This window comes from Pan paniscus, chromosome 13, assembly GCF_029289425.2.
Source record: "Pan paniscus chromosome 13, NHGRI_mPanPan1-v2.0_pri, whole genome shotgun sequence".
Classification (NCBI taxonomy): domain Eukaryota; kingdom Metazoa; phylum Chordata; class Mammalia; order Primates; family Hominidae; genus Pan; species Pan paniscus.
In genome coordinates, this window is record NC_073262.2 from 19,868,960 (window position 1) to 19,888,214 (window position 19,255).

The 19,255-nt window shown below is 44.1% G+C and overlaps 1 protein-coding gene across 1 annotated transcript in view; it reads left to right on the forward strand.

Annotated features, from left to right (window-relative positions):
* The first annotated feature begins 16,871 nt into the window (after window positions 1–16,871).
* The window catches only part of LOC100990391 (5-hydroxytryptamine receptor 5B-like), a 44,021-nt gene continuing 41,637 nt past the window's right edge, over window positions 16,872–19,255 (forward strand). The window contains 2 exon segments of the mRNA XM_003819128.2: window positions 16,872–17,321; window positions 17,324–17,748. Coding sequence (XP_003819176.1) covers window positions 16,973–17,321; window positions 17,324–17,748 — 774 coding nt within the window. The 5' untranslated portion in view covers window positions 16,872–16,972.

The following is a 19,255-nucleotide window of genomic DNA, read 5'->3' on the forward strand; positions in this document are numbered from 1 at the left end:
TGTGGGTTGTCTTCACTTTCTTAGTAGTGCACAACTTGTCAACTTGTCCTTTGATGCACAAGTTTCAAATTTTGACAAGCCCAATTTATCCATTGTTTTCTTTTGTTGCTTGTGCCTTCGGTGTCATAGTTAAGAAACCAGTGCACAAGCTACTGCTCTGAAGAGTTTCCTCTATGTTGTCTCCTAAGAGTTTTATATTTTAGCTCTTAACTTTCAGTCTTTGATAGATTTTGAGTTAATGTTTGCATTAGGTATGAGATAAGGATTCAACATCTTTCTTTTACATGCGGATGTTCCAGAACCATTTGTTGAAGAGAGTGTTCCTTTTCCCATAGAATGGTCTTGGCACTGTTCAAAAATCAATTGACCATTGATATATGAATTTATTTATGAACTCTCAATTCTGTTCCATTGGTGTATATGTGTATCCTGATGCCAGAACCACACTTTTTTGATTACTGTAGCTTTGCAGTCAGTTTTGATCCTGTGAATTATAAGTCATTCAACTTTATTCTTTTCTCAAAATTGTTTTGGCTATTCCAGGTTCTTGAGATTCCATATACATTTTAGGACTGAGTTTTCTATTTCTGAAAAAAAAAAGGCTGTTGTGATTTTGAAATGGATTGCATTAAATCTATAGACTGCTTTGAGAAGTAATGATACCTTAATAATATAATGTCTTTCAACGTATGAATACGGCATGTCTTTTCATTTATTTAGGTCTTTTAAAATTTCTTTCAGTGATGTTTTTTAGTTTTCATTTACCAGCTTTGCATCTTTTTGGTTAAATTCATTCCTATGTATTTTATACTTTTTAATGGTATTGTAAGTAGAATTGTTTCTTAATTTTATTTTGAATCATTCATTGTTTGTGTATAGAAATACAACTCATTTTTAAGTGTGGATCTTGTATCCTGCAACTTTGTTGAATTAATTAGCTCTAACAATTTTTTGTGGATTCTTTAGAGTTTTCTATCTATAATATCATGTCATCTGCAAATATAGTTTTACTTCTTTCTTCCCAGTTTGGATGCCTTTTATTTCTATTTCTTGCTTAATTGCTGTGGCTAGAACTATGCTTAACCGAACTGGCAAAAGTGGGCATCCTGATCTTGTTCCTAGTCTTAGAGAGAAAGCTTTCAGTCTTTCACCATTGCATATTATGTCAGCTCTGGCTTTCCATATACGACGATGGTCCTGTATCATGTTGAGGAAGGTCCCCCCAACGTTTTTTTTTCTTTTTTTTTTGAGACAGTCTCACTCTGTCACCCAGGCTGGGGTGCAGTGGTGTGATCTTGGCTCACTGCAACCTCCACCTCCCAGGTTCAAGCGATTCTCGTGCCTCAGCCTCCCAAGTAGCTGGGATTACAGGTATGGGCCACCACACCCGGCTAATTTTTGTATTTTTAGTAGAGACAGGGTTTTGCCATGTTGGCCAGGCTGGTCTCAAACTCCTGGGCTCAAGCAATCCGCCCACCTCAGCCTCCCAAAGTGCTGGGATTATGAGCCATCACCATACCCAACTGGAAGTTCCCTTTTCATCCTAGTTTCTTGGATATTTTGTCTTCAACTGATGTTGAAATTGTCAAATGCTTTTTCTACATGCAAGTACAACTTTTTTTATTTTATTTTTTTATTTTTTTTGGAGACAGAGTCTCGCTCTGTCACCCAGGCTGGAGTGCAGTGGTGCGATCTCAGCTCACTGCAACCTCTGCCTCCCGGGTTCAAGCAATTCTCCTGCTTCAGCCTCCCGAGTAGCTGGGACTACAGGTGCACACTGCCATTCCTGGCTAATTTTTTGTGTTTTTAGTAGAGACGGCGTTTCACCATGTTGCGCAGGCTGGTCTCGAACTCCTGAGCTCAGGCAATCCGCCTGCCTCAGCCTCCCAAAGTCCTAGGATTACAGGCGTGAGCCACCGTGCCTGGCTGCAAGTACAACTTTTTAAAGAATTAGAAACAATACCCGGAGGTTGTCTTGTCCCTTCTCCTATTTCATGCTCAAGCCATTCAGGAAAGGGAATCAAGTTTTATTTTCTACTGTGATTAACCGTAATTAGCCCTTCTTGACATCATTAGTGAAAATAATAGTTAATATTTGCCCAAGAAAATGTTTAAAGAACAACAGAGAATTTCCAGAATTTGTCTTGGAAATTTGTCATGATAGAGTGAGGGCTGGGGCTGGTTGTGTGACTTCCATCACCTGTATCATTTCACCTAGGATACACTAGGCGTTTCATATCTTGGCAATAGAATATAAATGTTACTCGAAAAAGACAATAAGGACTAGCATCTCTTTTGACTAGATGAGTTCAACTGTCAAATGGCTCAGGAAACAGCGAAATCTCCAATGGACCGTACAGGCAAACACAAGAAACTTGAAAAAGAAAAACAGAGAAAACAAGAAAATCCTCCATGACAAGATCATCTGGGAGCTGAAAAGCAATTTGGATGTAGTGCTTCATAACACAAAACGTAAGCTCCTTTAAAGCAGTGCAAGTCCCATTAAGTCTTTGTGATATTTTTGCATTTCTTCACACATGATTTAAAATTCACCTATTTCCAAAAAGATGTACAATGAAAAAAGAAGACAATAAACAATAAAAATAGAGATAATTTATAAAATTATAACAAAGGAAGGGAAAGATATATGCAATTAATAATTAAATATGAGCCACAGTGAGATACAAGGAACACTGACTGAGATGGCTATAATTTAAAAAGAAAAGAAAAAATGGAAAGTAACAAATGTTGCAAGAATGTGAAGAAATTGTAACCCTTATTCACTGCTGGGGGAGTGTAACATGGCACAGCCACAGTGGAAAACAGTTCACCAGTTCATCAATAAGTTAAACATAGAATTATCATATGACCCAACAATTCCACTCCAAAGGAAATGAAAACAGGGACTCCACCAGATACTTGTATGTCTATGTCTTTGCAGCCTTATTTACAATAACCAAAAGATGTAAACAGCCCAAGCGTCCATCAACAGATGAATCCAGAAATAAAATGAGGTTTATATATTCCAACGGAAGATGAAAAGGGATGAAATTCTGACACATGCTACAAGATGGATGAACCTTGAAAACACTTTGCTAAGTGAAAATAGCCAGACACAAGAAGACAAATACTATACAATTTTACTTAAACAAAGTATCTAGAATAGGCAAAACTCATAGAAAAATAAAGTTAATTAGAGGTTACCAGGGGTTGGGAGAAGGGAAAATGAGGAGTTATGGCTTCATGGTTAGACAGTTTTTGTTTGAGGTGATTAAAAAAAAAGTTTGGGAATAGTGGTGGTGGTTGCATATGTTATGAATGTAATTAATGCTGCTGAATTGTACACTTTAAAATGTTTAAAATGATAAATTTTATGTTTATAAAATGTAATATGTATATATGTTTGTGTATATATATACATATATATATATATGTAAAACCACAATAAAAAATTAAATTAAATACCGCTCTAAGCATCCTGATGCCCAAGGCAAAGCGGGGAAATGAGGCCTCCATGCTAACAAGTTCAAGGCTGCTGGCTCTTGTCCCCATGGGCTAGATACCCTCCAACTGAGGACAGTTCTGATACCAACCGCGTCCTAGTCGCACACCAGATCTGCAACCCTATTCACACCCTTTGGTCACAAGTTATAGCGACTGTGCATGGCTCAGGGCAAACCATTTGCCTTCATGAGAAAGAAACTCAGAGTGAGGGGGTGTGGCCTCCCTGTTGAGGTCAGTTCATTTTCCCCCAAATATGTGAAGTGGGATAATTTGGGGAGCAAGAGTGAAAGGGACAGATATGCTCTTGGCCTTACCAGGCGACAGCACTTTGGGTCCACTGGAGGGATGGGGTCTGGAAGCCCCTGGAGCCTCAGATTCCAACTCCCCACTCCTACCCCCATCTTCCCTGTTTAAAAATTCCATCAGGCAGAATTGAGCTCTCTTTGGCAATTCCAATTAATCTGGCCAATTCCCTCAAAATGTTTGTTCTTGTCCTTCCCCGTTGCCCTTGCCTGGGTCCTTGTTCCTTTCACTCCCCGCTTGGATCCGTGGAAATTGTCACCCAAAAGGTTTCCTCCCTGAAGGTAATCCCAGCACTAACTCATCATATAGACTGCTGGTAAAGTAATACTCCTGCACACACAAACGCAACAGGAAAAGTCTGGTGGTGCCGTCGAGCAGCCTCTCTCAAACTCCCATCATAACGTGCCAACAGCCGGGAGGGGGAGGTGTCACTGCAATGGGGCTGTCGACAGTTGCTAAAACAGCCACACACCTTGTGAGACTTGAGTCACTGTTCTATTAGGTTGGTGCAAAATTAATTGCGGTTTTGCAAAACCACAATTAATTTGGCACCAACCTCGAATGTTGTAATACTCTACAACAAAATGAAAATGTAGTAATTTTCTTAAAAATAAGTAAAATTAGGAGTGATTGTTTCAACTACTGGTATCAACTATGATCATGAAATCTCTGCCACCCAGCTTAAACAATTATTCAGCATCACCTCCACCTAAATAACATTCAAGTCCCTCTTCTGCACCACTATGTCTCATTGTTCCTCACTGCTTGGGGGAGCTCAGGCATCTCAACCTGGCTGTCAAAATTCTTCCAAATCTAACTAACCACCATCTAGCTTACCAAAACCACATGTCTGCTTTGCCCACATAAAACTCGCCGTATCACAAACTAAGGATGTTCATTTTCAAATCGCTTAAGCAATTCCATACCTAAAGTCCTCAGCGTTGTTCCTCCTCCTTTTCAATTCCTACTACCCACAAACAACAGCTCTCACTCCACCTCCTCCAGGAAGCTTCCCCTGACTACTCTCTCCCACTGATTTTTTTCCCCATAAATATGTTGTTTGAATGGAATGCTAAGTGAAGACCTTTCATTGGTCACCATCTTTTATCACGATGGACCTGTTGAGTGTAGATTTCTTTTGTCCATTGAATTGTGTCTTCTTTATCCTACCTCATCATGATTCTTGTAGGTCAGGTTCCCTAGGACACAGACACTGAGATGGGGATTGGTATGCAGGGAATGTAGGAAGATTTGGGCCAAGGGGGAAGCTGAGGCATGACAGTTTCAACAAAAGTCACAGCTAACCCCACTGGGAAGTTGTGAAGCTGATCAGACCCTTCTGAGCCTCAAGTTGGGGCTGGGCCTGGGCCTTTATACGCTGTGTTGATCATGTCTGAGGGCTGCTCCTGGAACAGGCAGCAGCCTTGTGTGAGGTGATTCCAGAAGAGGCTGTGTGGTGAGGTGAAGGCTGTTTGTGGAAGATTTCCCAGCAGCCAAGAAGGGGAGTGATACAATTTGCCTGTGTCTCCACCCAAATCTCAACTTGAATTGTATTTCCCAGAAAGGAACCCAGGGGGAGGTAATTGAATTATGGGGGCCAGTCTTTCCTGTGCTATTTTCATGATAGTGAATAAGTCTCATGAGATCTTATGGGTTTATCAGGGTTTTGCACTTTTGCTTCTTCCTCATTTTCTCTTGCCGCTGCCATGTAAGAAGTGCTTTTCACCTCCTGCCATGATTCTGAGGCCTCCCCAGCCATGTGGAACTGTAACTCCAATTAAACATCTTTTTCTTCCCAGTCTCGGGTATGTCTTTATCAGCAGCTTGAAAATGGACTAAAACAGGGAGGGAGGGACAACTCAGTCCTTCAGTCCTGAAAGGGGGATCTTGGTGTCAACTATGATGGCCTTAAAAAAAAAGAGAATGAAAGGAAAGGAGGAGAATGGAGGAAGAAGAGGAAAGACAGGAAAACATCCATCACACTTGTTTGTCAGGTCTTATTTGGAACAGAGTGTGCCAAGGCAGTCACTCCCTGTAGGAGAGAGGTGAGCTGCAAGAAGGCCATGGGGACAATATGCAGAGCAATGAAGCCTCCTGCCCATAGTGACCGCACCAGCGACCTTGTGGTGACCAGGCAGGCATTTGCACCTGCTGGGCTCCAGAGCTCCCCTTCTTTCTTCACTCGGTGACAGCAAACCAAGACTTGGGTCACATCATTTCTGGGTAAGTATGTGGAGATGCTGAAAGAACAGTGGGAGCAAAAAGAACAAGAATCTTGAACGTCTTCTGTTTTCTCTATGACCCTTAGAAACCCAAAGAAAATTTCACGGTAGGAAAATAATTCATTGCACAAACTGTATTTTTAAAGGTGAGAGCTGGCCGGGCGCGGTGGCTCATGCCTGTAATCCCACCACTTTGAGAGGCTGAGGTGGGTGGATGACCTGAGGTCAGGAGTTCAAGACTACCCTAGCCAACATGGCAAAACCCCGTCTCTACTAAAAACACAAAAATCAGCCGGGCATGGTGGCGCATGCCTGTAATCCCAGCTACTCAGGAGGCTGAGGCAGGAGAATCACTTGAACCCAGGAGGTGGAGGTTACAGTGAGCTGAGATCGCACCATTGCACTCCAGCCTGGGCAACAAGAGTGGAAACTCTGTCTCAAAAGAAAAAAAAAAAAAGTGAAAGGTACGTTTGCTCAGAGGAAGGGGATCCAGAGACTGGATTTCTGTAAAGTCCAGAAAAAAAGTTCAGATTTTGCAAGATAAAAACCATGTGCCTGGAATGTGCTGGAATCAGAAATTATAAACATCAAAGAAACTCTGAGGAGGAGGCGTGGCAAAGACTCTCTCCTACCACCCACAGGAAATCAAATTCTAGCAAAGACAAAGATCAGTACAGGAGAAGAAAGCCTGGGCGGAGAAAACGAGGGAGCACTGACAGAACCTGGGCAACTGGAAAGTATTACTCCTTCGAAATTCTGAAGTTCATTTACAGCTGCCAGTCAGCACACCAGGGAAACAGAAACCACCAGAGCCTTTCTCTGCAGCTGGAGAATTTAAATTCATTTCAGAAAATTCCTGGAGACGAATGAAAGGCAAGGGCTTCCAGAAATCAGAATACCTTCTGCCCCAGGGTCTTGGGCAGAATTGGCATTTTCATCACAGAACGTGAAGTAAGATAGTGAGTGAGGGGTTTCTCTTAGAATCTATACTTAAACTCATGCATTTTTCAAAATATTTCATGCTTTTCTCTAAAACCTTATAGCTATCATTCACTGACAAGCAATGCATGGGTAAGATATTTCTTTATGGCCCTCTTGTCATCCTATTAATCTAGACATTAAACTTATAAGTGTCATCTTGTCTTGATTTATTTTTCTAATCTATACTTTTCTCAATGATGTGTTTCCTAATTGACATTTCAAATTACAAGCCTTGGGGTTCTTTTAATCATTTTGGTTTTTAAGCACTTTTTTATTTTGCTTCTCCGAAGTTAGTTAGAAATTGCAACTACTGGTTATTCCAGGGCTGATGGTTCAGTTACAGGATCTGGGGCTAAATCCCCTGGTCCTGGCTACCCTGAACTTCACACAGCTCTGAGTAGGGGAGTAAATTAGCCTGCAGGGGGAATGTGGGTAATTCTCGACCTCATTACAGCCCTCCTTTCCAATTTCGCCTTCCTACGAGCAGCTTAAAATGCAGAAGAGATCAGCTGAGACACACACTCTCCTCCACGTGCTCCCTCTCCCTCCCCACCTGATCCTGCTTCTATCCCCTCACCCCTCCTGATGAGGGAGGGAGGAGAGCACAACAGGTGGAAAGATGAGCCAGTGAGAATTTCAAACCCAGCGGAGTCCCCGCCGATGGGATGTGACCTGTTTGTACAGGATTCTTGCAGTTATTGGGTGGTCTTTATTATCATTGTTGACTCTGGGAAACTTTTCATTCTTGACCCAGAGTCTTCATTACAGATCTTTTCATGAGAAAAAGGGCATTTTTAAGAGCTGAGGTTTGAATGCATGGAAATTTTTAAAAACTACCTTTGGTCATGTGAAAAGAAAGCAGCTGGCGAGGTGGTGGGGGAAGGAGCCCATCTGCTAATTAAAACTCCAAGAGTAGTAGGAGGAACAATTACTCTAAGGCACTATCTCTCCCCACGTTCCTGCAAACAAATTAGCTTCAACACCCACACACAGTAGGAAAACAAATGCCAATTACGCCTAGATGTTTCCTTGAACCTGTTTTCTTTTCCCTATCTCCAGCTGATCCTTAACACTGCTTTGATAGTGGGCTGGAGATAAGCCCATTGCTTATCTGGAGAAATGATTTCCACCCACTTTTATTCTAAAGCAAATCCGCAGCACTGAGGAGGCTGGGGCCAACATCAAGCCCAGATCCGTTTCCACACATAGAGCAAAACCCTTCATTTTGGTTGAGTACCAACAATAGTAGTTTATAACATAGGAAAGGAGTGTGCTTTTAATTATTATATTTCAGTGTAAAACATAATCAAAGGTTAAAACAGTTTTATGAAGGCAGATAACATTATGGCATATATTAATGTATAGAGGATGCACATCCATTCATTTCCAACTGCAGATATAATGGGGTACCTGACTGAGACTAGATCAAATGATTTTGGTTTTATTCTTGGTTGCTTCCAAGTTTTGGCAAGTATGCAATTATGAATAAATATGCTACAAACAATGATGTGCAGGATTTTTTGTGTATATAACTTTATTTTCTCCATATGATTTTCTAAAATCTTGGTGGAGACAAGCAGTGGGTGAGGAAGAAAGATGGCTAAAGTTGCAGGCACTTTTTCAGTTTCTCTGGAGGCAGAGGTCTGAATTTCACCTGTGATGTCAAGCAATTTCTTTGTCTAAGCCTTTTGGTAATGCCAAAGTAAAGCAGCAATCCCTTCTGGAACAGAGAGGTTTAGGAGCAACAAGGAGGGAAACAGGGCTGCTTGGCCCCATAAAAGAGCATTTCCCTATATGTGGCAGGCTTCTCTGTTCATCATGTTCCCTTTAGGGGAAAAAATTTCTCTAAATGTGGATTTAGACTATCCCTAAAAAAATTTTGCTTGTTTCCCAGAGGTGTGTGTGTGTGTAGGTGTGCATGTGTGTGTGTGTGCATGTGTGTTGGTGTGTGCACACCGACTTTCTTGTTCAGGAACTCACCCGTCTGTGTGGTTAGGAGCAGAATGAAGCTATGAAGGGAGCAGGAAGGATGCGGTGGCATGTCTTCATGACATGCTCTCTTTTTTAAACTTCACACCAGGTATCCTGGCAGATTTAATAACTCTGACCTCAGGAAAGTTCCCTCTTTTGGGGAAGGAGAAGGACTAAGGCAAGGCCTTAGAAGGATCCTTTGTTTCTGATGGGAGTAGACATTCTGGGTACCAGATACCCTGGAGATGGGCTGGAATGTGAGGTCTGAGGAGTTGAGTCTCAAACTTGAAGGTGGAGAGAAATCCTCAAGGACCTTTGTGTTGAGATGTTTAACCCTTCCAATATGGTCATTTGGAACAGCCATATCCAGTGTCTGGCGGTTTTCTCTGATTCCTTGTGAAAAACATTGATTATCACATAGGGCACTAAAGCAAGGGCTGTGCCAGTGCTGCAGACCTTTCTCTGGGAAACCACAGGAGGGAAACCTGGCAGGACTAACACTTCCTGGTTGAATGGGATGTTTAAGAGAGGAAATGCCAGCTAGAGACATCTGAATTATCTAGATCAATGGTTCTCAACAGGGTTGATTCTGCTCCCAGGAGATAACTGGTGGGGTCGGTGGTGGCTACTGGCATCCAGGGAGTGAAGAATAAAGATGCTGCTAAACATCCTACAACATACTTGATAGCACACACCCCACCCCCAACAAAGAATTATTCAGCCCAAAATCTCGATAGTGCTTAGGTTGAGAATCCCTGACTCAGGAGGAGGTAGTAAAAACATTTAGATGTTCATATGTAAATACAATAAATGCTGAATCTCAAAAGTAGGAATAATGTTGATCTAAAAAGAAAAGTTTACCTGGCAAAAGACAACACAAGGGATATTTATTGAGAGTCTAATATGCGCCAAGTTTTGTTCCGGTTTCTAACAACCAACAAGACAACTTCTCATTCTCATAGAATTGATGTTCTAGTTGGGAGGGAAGACCTCTAATATATCATATATATTTCAGATCATAATTACAATAAGAGCCCCCTTGTGAATTGATTCATTTAATCCTCCCAACAACCCTATGAGATTTGTGCTATTATAATCTCCATTTTAGAAGACACTGAGGCAGAGGTAAGTGGCTTGTCCAAGGTCCACAACAGATAGACTCCGTCTGGCTTCTTCAGAGCATTTAAAGTTCCTCTTATGGTCAACGGACTTTAGAGCTTAACTAGCTACATGATGTGGGGGGTATGACTTAATTTCTCTTGATTCTTCCTTCATGTGTGGCATGGAGGTAATAAAAGTATCTCATAAGATTGTATAAAAACTGAGTATTTTGATTTATAGAAAGTGCTTAGAACAGTGTTTGGCATACAGTGAGAGCTAATAAGTTATATAAGAAAATGGAAAGTAGGTAGAGAATGACTGAGAATCCTACTTTACACCTGTGGTTCCCAAAGCATGGTCCCTGGATCAGCAGGACCAGCATCCCCTGGGTACTTGTTAGAAATGCAAATTCTTGGCCCCTAGCCCATGTAACAAGAAAAACCCAGAATCATACAGAAAAACCATCTCCCAAGCTGGGAGGAAGCACAGAGACCAAAAAGTGACTCAAACAATTACAGCTTGGTGAGTAGATGAGTTTATTAGGGCTTGCATACAAAGCATTCCGGGGCAGCAGCAGGGCAGCTCTAGAGATGTGTGCCCTCTCCCATCTCTAAGCTGTTTTAAGCTAATTTTCTGGCTCTTTGCCTACTGTGTGTGTGTGTGATGGGACTGTTTTCCTTAGCAGGGTCTCAGATACTCCCTGGGATATTTGAGTTATCAGGGACATCTGCTCCTCAGTGGGGCACCATGGCCTTGGCTCATCACCTCTAGGGTTCCGGCAGCAGACACATACATTTAAGTAATCTGATGGGGGACTCATCACATTACAGCCCAGACATGACTCTGGGGTGGCCCCAGCAATCTGCTTTAACAATCTTCCCAGGTGACTTTGATGTCAGCTGAAGTTTGAGAACCCGTGAATTAGGCCATTCTGAGGAGGTGATGTTTGGACTGTGATACAGGAGTTTGTCTTGACCCTGCCCTAATGCCTTCCCTGACTACAAACCTTTAAAAAGAACCAAAACTCTGTATATGTCCTCCCTTCTCTTGTGCTATTTAATTCTACTTGGCTTTAGGCTTAGATAGCTTCTTCTCGGCTTCTAAGACCAGATGTCTTCCTTGATATCCTTAAACACCCTCAACTGTTCTCCATCCTCAGTAAGCTGGTTCTTGGTTCTCTTCATATCTTTCCTCATTCATTCATTCATGTGAGTTTATTAAGCCTAATCCAGGCCTTGGGTGAGGTGGAAGTGGGGTGCATGGCAGGGAAAGCTGAGAGACGCTTGGTGCCCAGCCATATCCCCGGGGAGCCTGCCATCTAGTAGAGAGGCAGAAGTGCATCCCTGTGTCAGCACTAGCTTCTGGGGCCAGTCACAGCAGGGGCACCAGCTAGGACTGGGACTGGGGCCAGATGTAGGGATCAAGACCACCTTCTCGAAAGGGGTAACGCTTGATCTGAGACTCAATGAGCAAATAGAAATAAAAAAGCCCCAATAAAACAATATTAAAAATCATCTGGAAGAACACACAAGGGAAATAATATTGAAGAATGAATGTTTTTTAATAACAGCAAAAAAGGTAACCATGGGAGATACATGGAATTACTAAAGGCAAGGAATCAGCTGAGTGAAAATGATAGAAATGTTCTACGTATACTTTCTTTAAAATCAAAAATTGACAAGCCTGAAGTGAATGAACAGCCATCTAGTCAACATTGGGTACTCCCTGATTATTCTTATGGTTTTGTTTTGTTGTTGTTCTTTTGCCTCCAGGCATTTGCTCACCCTCCTCTCGCCAAGTATTCCTCCATCCTCTTCTCCCCACACTTGCTGGTGAAAATCTTCCTCATATTTAAGGTTCAGATCAAAAACTGCCTCCCTCGGAGGACTTCTCTGATCCTCCTCATTGGAGGTGATTTCTATCCCCAGCAAGGCCAGAAACCCTTGTTGGTGCTGCTAATCAACTGTTAGCACATTTTGCTGCATCGTGGTTATTCGGTAAGTAGATTTTATTCTGTGATAGATGAAAGAGCCTCTGAGATCAGGAAAGCATCACACCTATCTTTGTATAACCAAGATGTCTTGCCCTCAGTAATCAGTCCCTTCCCTAGATAAGATTATATACAACATGCAGGTAAGAGGGCCGAGCCACCACCTCCTGCTACATTCAACAACCACCACAGGGGGATCAAAGAATTACACTTTTAATCTAGTCATAAACTTTAATAACACAAATGGAGGACAGGAAAGTGATTTATGATTACTGAGTAAGTTGAAGATATTAATGGAGACAAGAATTAATGTGTTTTATTACATAAAAAATTTATTCGACAAAATGTAATAAACACGAAGAGTAATAGAGAAAAATTACGTGACAAAAAACTGATTAAAATATGCTCTCTAAATGCATTAAAGTTGATAAATATTCATAAAATCAACACCCATATTCCTTTATAGAGTAGTTTAAAGTGAATAAACAGCTTTTATGCAAGAATACATAGATAATAAACACCATATGGAAATATGCAGCAGTTTTAGCAATTAAAAATGCAAATCAAGCTGGACATGGTGGCTCATACCTGTAATGCTAGCACTTCAGGAGGCTGAGGTAGATGGATCACCTGAGGTCAGGACTTTGAGACCAGCCTGGACAATGTGGCAAAACACCGTCTTTACTAAAAATAAAAACATCAGCCAGATGTGCTGGTGTGCGCCTGTAATCCCAGCTACTTGGGAGGCTGAGGCAGGAGAATCGCTTGAACCCAGGGGGCAGAGATTGCAGTGAGCCAAGATCTCGCCATTGCGCTCCAGCTTGGGCAATAAGAGTGAAACTCTGTCTCAAAAAAAAAAAGCAAAAAGCAAATCAAAACAATTAAAATACATCATTATACACCAATTGAACATTGTTTTTAATGATAAAAAATTTGCTTTAGCAAGGCTGTTCGTTTCTTTCTTGTTTCTCCAAAGCCAGGGCTAAGAAAACTGACACCATTAAATTTTTCTGAGGTACAATTTGAAAATGCATAAAAAGAACAGTTACACCGTTCCTATATTTTAACTCCATAATTAAATTTGGGAGAAAACGTATCAAGAAAATAAACCCAGGCAGAGCACCTGTAATCCCAGCACTTTGGGAGGACTAGGTAGGCGGATCACTTGAGGTCAGGAGTTTGAGAGCAGCCTGGACAACATGGTAAAACCCCATCTCCACTAAAAATACAAATATTAGCCCAACGTGGTGGTGCATGGCTGTAATCCCAGCTATTTGGGTGATTGAGGCAGGAGAATCACTTGAACCCAGGAAGTGGAGGTTGCAGTGAGCCAAGAAGATGCCACTGCACTCCAGCCTGGGTGACAGAGGGAGACTCCATCTCAGAAAAAAAAAAAAAGAAAGAAAGAAAAGAGAAAAGAAACCCAAAAGAGAAAAAAAGTGCTAATTGTAATTTTTAAAAATCAGTAAACTGAATGCCTGTCATGTACTGTGCAGGGCTGAGATTTTACCCTACGTGCAAGCTCACAAGCTACCCTGTTACAATTTCATAGATGCTGGCAGAAGACATTAGACTCCTGAGTCAGAGAAAACAAACTTTAATACACTAGGCGAAAGCCATAGCCAGAGCTTCATCTTTGCTTGTGATAGCTCTCCATGTTTCCCAGTTCTCATGTGGGTGATAGAAAGGGCTCATGCTGAATTCCTGCCCAGTAGTGAGCAGAGTCACAGAGAGAAATGCCGAGCTTGGAATTCACCACTTTGATATTAAGTGGAAGCAAGCATGCCCCTTGCCCAGAGGAGAGGTTACTTCATCTTTTAAGGTTGCTTGCTACAAACACAACACTCAGGAATGGCCTAGGAAATGAGCAGTCAGGGCCTTGCATTCTTGGCACACACAAGGAGAAGGTTCAGGGGATGCTCAGGGCCTATGAACCACGTCTCCCAACAATGCCTCATTTATTTATTTAACTCATTCCAATGTATTGAGTCACCTACTATGTGCCCAGCACAGAATAAGATGCTAAGGATATTGCAGTGAACAAATTCCCTGCCCAAGAAGAGCTTATACTTTAGTGGGGGAAGGCATTTAGATAATGGAAAGGTAATTAAATAATAATATGATGTCACTTCTGTGAAGAGCTATGAAAAGAGAGTGGTAGGTTAGAGGGGTGGGAAATGGGGGTCAGAGAGTGGAGTCCCAGCTATCAGTCTCAAAGCAAGTGTCTTGGTCTGCTCAGACTGCTATAACAAACACCTTAGACTGGCTGCCTTAGACAACAGAAATTTATTTCTTACAGTTTAAGGGGCTGGGAAGTCCAAGATCAAGTTACCAGCAGATTCATTTCCTAGTGGGTACCCTCTTCCTGGCTTGTGGGCAGAATCCTTTTCACTGTGTCTTCACATGTTAAGGAGAGACAGAGTGAGGTCTCTGGTGCCTCTTATAAGGACACTAATTCTATCAAACCAGGGTATTACCTCTTTGTAGGCCATCTCTCCACATACAGGCACACTGAAGGTTAGGGCTTAAATATATGAATCTGGGGCAACACAATTAGGTCCATAGCAGAAAGTCAACAAATCTCTCTTCATTTCTTCTTCTGCAAATGAGAATGATGCCTAAAATGACTGTGGGTAAGATCAACTGAAATAAAGTGGTGAAAGTGTTTTGTTGTTACAAATATTTTAGAGAATATACCTATCTAAAAACATAATCTACCTCAAAGATCAGAAGATAACTGAATCTAAGGTTTAGACTAGAAGTTAGAAAGAGCAGGAACAGTCATTATTTATTGAACACTTACTCCTGTGCTACTGGCTCTAACTCTAGTTTTATAATGATCTCATGACAAGTATAATTATCCCCACTTTTAAGATAAGAAAATGTGTCTCAGAAAGCCTAAGTTGCTCAGAGTCTCCCAACTGATAAATGGTAACCTATAACAAGTGGAACTATGAAGACAATATATAATAACATGAAAAGTGCTAACAGAAATCTGTAAATAAAAAATTGATTTTACCTATAAAAAATGTACGTGGAGGCGGGTGCGGTGGCTCACACCTGTAATTCCAACACTTTGGGAGGCCGAGGCAGGCAGATCACGAGGTCAGAAGATCGAGACCATCCTGGCGAACACTGTGAAACCCTGTCTCTACTAAAAATACAAAAAATTAGCCGGGCATGGTGGCAGGCGCCTGTAGTCCCAGCTAATCAGGAGGCTGAGGCAGGAGAATGGCGTGACCCCGGTAGGTGGAGCTTGCAGTGAGCTGAGATCGCGCCACTGCACTCCAGCGTGGGTGACAGAGCGAGACTCCATCTCAAAAAAAAAAAAAAAAAAAAAAAATGTATGTGGATAGGGACAAAAGATGACAGTAAAAGCATGTGATGCATCTGGCTAGTGCAATATGAATGTTTTAACATTTCTAATATTCTTTGCTCTTATTATAATGTTTGTTCAATAAAATGGAGAGATATTGTAAAAATATTTCAAAGGCTAGTCTTCCTTTTCTTCTAACAAATTCTCTTCATCAGGTCAATTTTCTCAAAATCTTCTCAATTCCAGCTTTCTCCATGGTCAAGTCCAAACCTGCTTCTTGGGGGTTGCACCTTGTGTGTTTCATAGCCCCTTCCTCCCCCATTCCCGGGTCATTCAGGCACCAGCCAGGTCAGCCTGCTTGAGGTCTAACCCTTCTCACCTTGACAAGAGAAGGGGCGGTTTGGGCTCTGTGTTCTTTGTGTTTCTATTCTACTCCCAGGAACACAGATTTAGATTGAGTTAATTATGATTGAAGTATTTTTTAAGTGTGAGAGGCTGGGGGAATTTCACTTTTCTAATTGGTTCCTAGTTTTTTGCCCAAGGCTCAACAAAAATAACTTCAGTTTGAACCTGGATGTGAAGACATATAGTCAGGAATGTTGGAAACTGAAAGGACAGGGCTGGGTGGAGAGTGCGCGTATGTTGGGGGTGGGGACATGATAGGGGAGGTTAGAGCTGGCGAAGATGATGGTATAAAGGGTTCCTCTTCCAGATCTCTGCCAGATTGCTCAGAAGCCGCGTTCTTTCCTCATAGAGCCAGGGAGTGAATTTCTCAAGGCGTCACCAAGCCCTCGCCGGGCAGACGTGCTGGAAACAAAGCGGCGGCAGGATGGGGCTGGGCTTAGGAGCTTTCTGTTTTATATACCCCAGTACCTGGGTTTCCTATTTCGGGTATAGGTAGAATCGAGATTACAGGAAACCCGAAGCCCCCTGGCCGGGGCAGAGCGGGACCCTTGTTTCCCAGTGTCAAACCGTGCCACCAGCAGGTCCGAGGGGTCCGCAGAGGTGGCGGCAAGGGACTTTCTCCCCATTGTAAACCTTTCCCGGAGACTACCTCAGTTAGGGTTGTCTCTGCTTGGCACAGTCAGGGAGACCAGCGGGGACAGTGTTGAAGGCCTGGCTCCCATTGGTGGGTTCTCCAGCTACCCCTTGCTCCCGCCCACCCCCGCCCACTCCAGGTGCAGCTCGTCTCCCGACGCCGCTGGGTGGGGGAGGGGGCGACTCTCCAAGCACCACCTGCGCTCCGTCACTCGGCCGCGCTGATGCCCAACCCCCTGACGGCCAGTGGCACCCGGGACCGCTAAGAGAGGTGGTAGGAGGGACGGGCGAGCCGAGCGGAGCTAGACCGAGGGGTCCTGCTCTCTTTTACTCATTCTACTGGAAAAGAGGATCTACAGGGGCTGCAGGCATACGTGCCAAAGGTGGGCTGCTGCCCGCAGGAGGGATCAGGATAGGACGACCTGGACCCCTCTTCTACCCTCCCCCGGCAGGCAGTACCCCCTCCACGCCCCCACCTGCCCGCTCCACGCCGAACTCCCTGACGACTCGTGTGCCCCCTGCCCTGGAGCTGCGATCCCAAGCGCCATGGAAGCCGCTAACCTTTCAGTGGCCACCGCCGGCGTTGCCCTTGCCCTGGGACCCGAGACCAGCAGCAGTACCCCACGCCCGAGAGGGTTACTCAGTTCGACCCCGAGTGGTGCCGTCCTGCCAGGTCGAGGGCCGCCCTTCTCTGTCCTCACGGTCCTGGTGGTGACGCTGCTAGTGCTGCTGATCGCCGCCACTTTCCTGTGGAACCTGCTGGTTCTGGTCACCATCCTGCGGGTCCGTGCCTTCCATCGCGTGCCGCATAACTTGGTGGCCTCGACGGCCGTCTCGGACGTACTAGTGGCAGCGCTGGTGATGCCTCTGAGCCTGGTGAGGGAGCTGTCGACCGGCGACGTTGGCTGCTGGGCCGGAGCCTGTGCCACGTGTGGATCTCCTTCGACGTGCTGTGCTGCACCGCCAGCATCGGGAACGTGGCGGCCATCGCCCTGGACGGCTACTGGACCATCACACGCCACCGGCAGTACACGCTGCGCACCCGCAGCCGCGCCTCGTGGCTCATGATCGCGCTCACCTGGGTGCCGTCGGCGCTCATCGCCCTCGCGCCGCTGCTCTTTGGCTGGGGCGAGGTGTACGACGCTCGGCTCCAGCGCTGCCAGGTGAGCCAGGAACGCTCCTATGCCGTCTTCTCCACCTGCGGCGCCTTCTACCTGCCGCTCGGCGTGGTGCTATTTGTCTACTGGAAGATCTACAAGGCGGCCAGGTTTCGTTTCGGCCGCCGCCGGAGAGCTGTGCCGCCGTTGCCGGCCACCATGCAGGTGAGGGGTGGGCTGAGGAACGTTGCTTTGGGGAAGTGGTTGCTAGAGAAGGAGGCAGCTTCGCGAATGGGAGAGTGGGCGGAAGCTTGTACTATTGGAGCGCGCGCCCAGAGATCACCCGGGGCGCACGAGGAGAAGTTTGCCATCAGTTCTTCTGAAGTGTGCACCGAGGGGCTTGTCACCGGCTCATCTGGCACGCAAGCGAGGGGCTCGCCAGCTGCGTACTTGGTGCGCGCAGAGGAAAGGGTTTCACAATCTGCACATTAGGGAGGCAGATCTGACACCGACCCACGACGCACGATATGGGCGGAGGGGCTTGTAGGTTCAGCCTGTCTCAGTAGCGATGAGGGCACATCTTGTTACCTGCACTATCTGTTGTTTTCCCCCTCAAGTGCCCCTGTCCATGTGAGTCCTGGAGCCGCCGACTTCCTTGTCCCAACTAGACCTAGAGGGGATGCAGTGGACTGGGAATTCGTCTTTCAGAAATTCCTGTGGCCAATCACGCCTTATTTTCTGTCTCCACCGTACCCCAGTCTATCCTCTGCAGTTCAGAGACTATTCCCCAACTCCATTAGCCAGCACCCTGCCAAGGGGAATAGTGAGGATTTTAAAATATAATAATTGGTGTCACTTTGCTTTCCTTATCTCAACCCCGGAGCTATCCTCTAGTGATTTAGGAAAGAGAACCATGGATTCAAATCCCAGCTTGGGACATTAGGACAGTTGCTTAATATCTGTGGGTCTCATTTCTTCATCTTTAAACATGTTCATTCGTAATTGATAGGGCTCTTGGTGAGGATTACGTGAGATGAAGAATGTAAAGCACCTGGCATAGTGGCTGGCACACACTGGGTGGCAGACTGGCTGGAGAAAGAAGGGGTTCAACAGGATATTGCCTGGCAGTCCATAAGGAGCAGGAAGATAATGCTGGAAATGTAATGAGATGAGCAAAATTGCAGTCGGCAGATCTTCTCTCACCGTATGTATTATTCTGTCTGAAGCTTTCTGCCTTTTGGCCAGGATCTAATAGGTGCTCAGCATCCTTCTCACTCTGGAAGCCTCAACTTTCTCTTTTGAGGGTATCAGGTGTTTCAAGTAACATGCTCCCAGTCCTGTAGATTAACAGGATTTATTGCCCTTTGCAAATACAATACATGGGTGAGGGAAGAGGTGCATATGAGAGCAAAAAGAGACAAGGAAAGTTTTTTGTTGCTAGTTTTGTTTTAATTTTGGAAAATTAACTCAGATACTTAGAATACAGGACAAATACGTGTGATTTTTAAAGTAGGCCTTTTTTCTTCTTCATTAAATGGCAGAGGAATTTTGCAGCATAAAATAAGAATGTCAAGACTATAACTGGAAGTGTTGGTGAGGGAGAGCTTTATTCAGGATTAATGATGTTCTTTGAAAGGTCCCTTGGAAATGCCTGGGGTGATTATAGCTTTTCTGTCTGATTGCCGAGCTAGGGCTGACTTTTAATAGCTACGTCAATCCAATGCGCACTTAG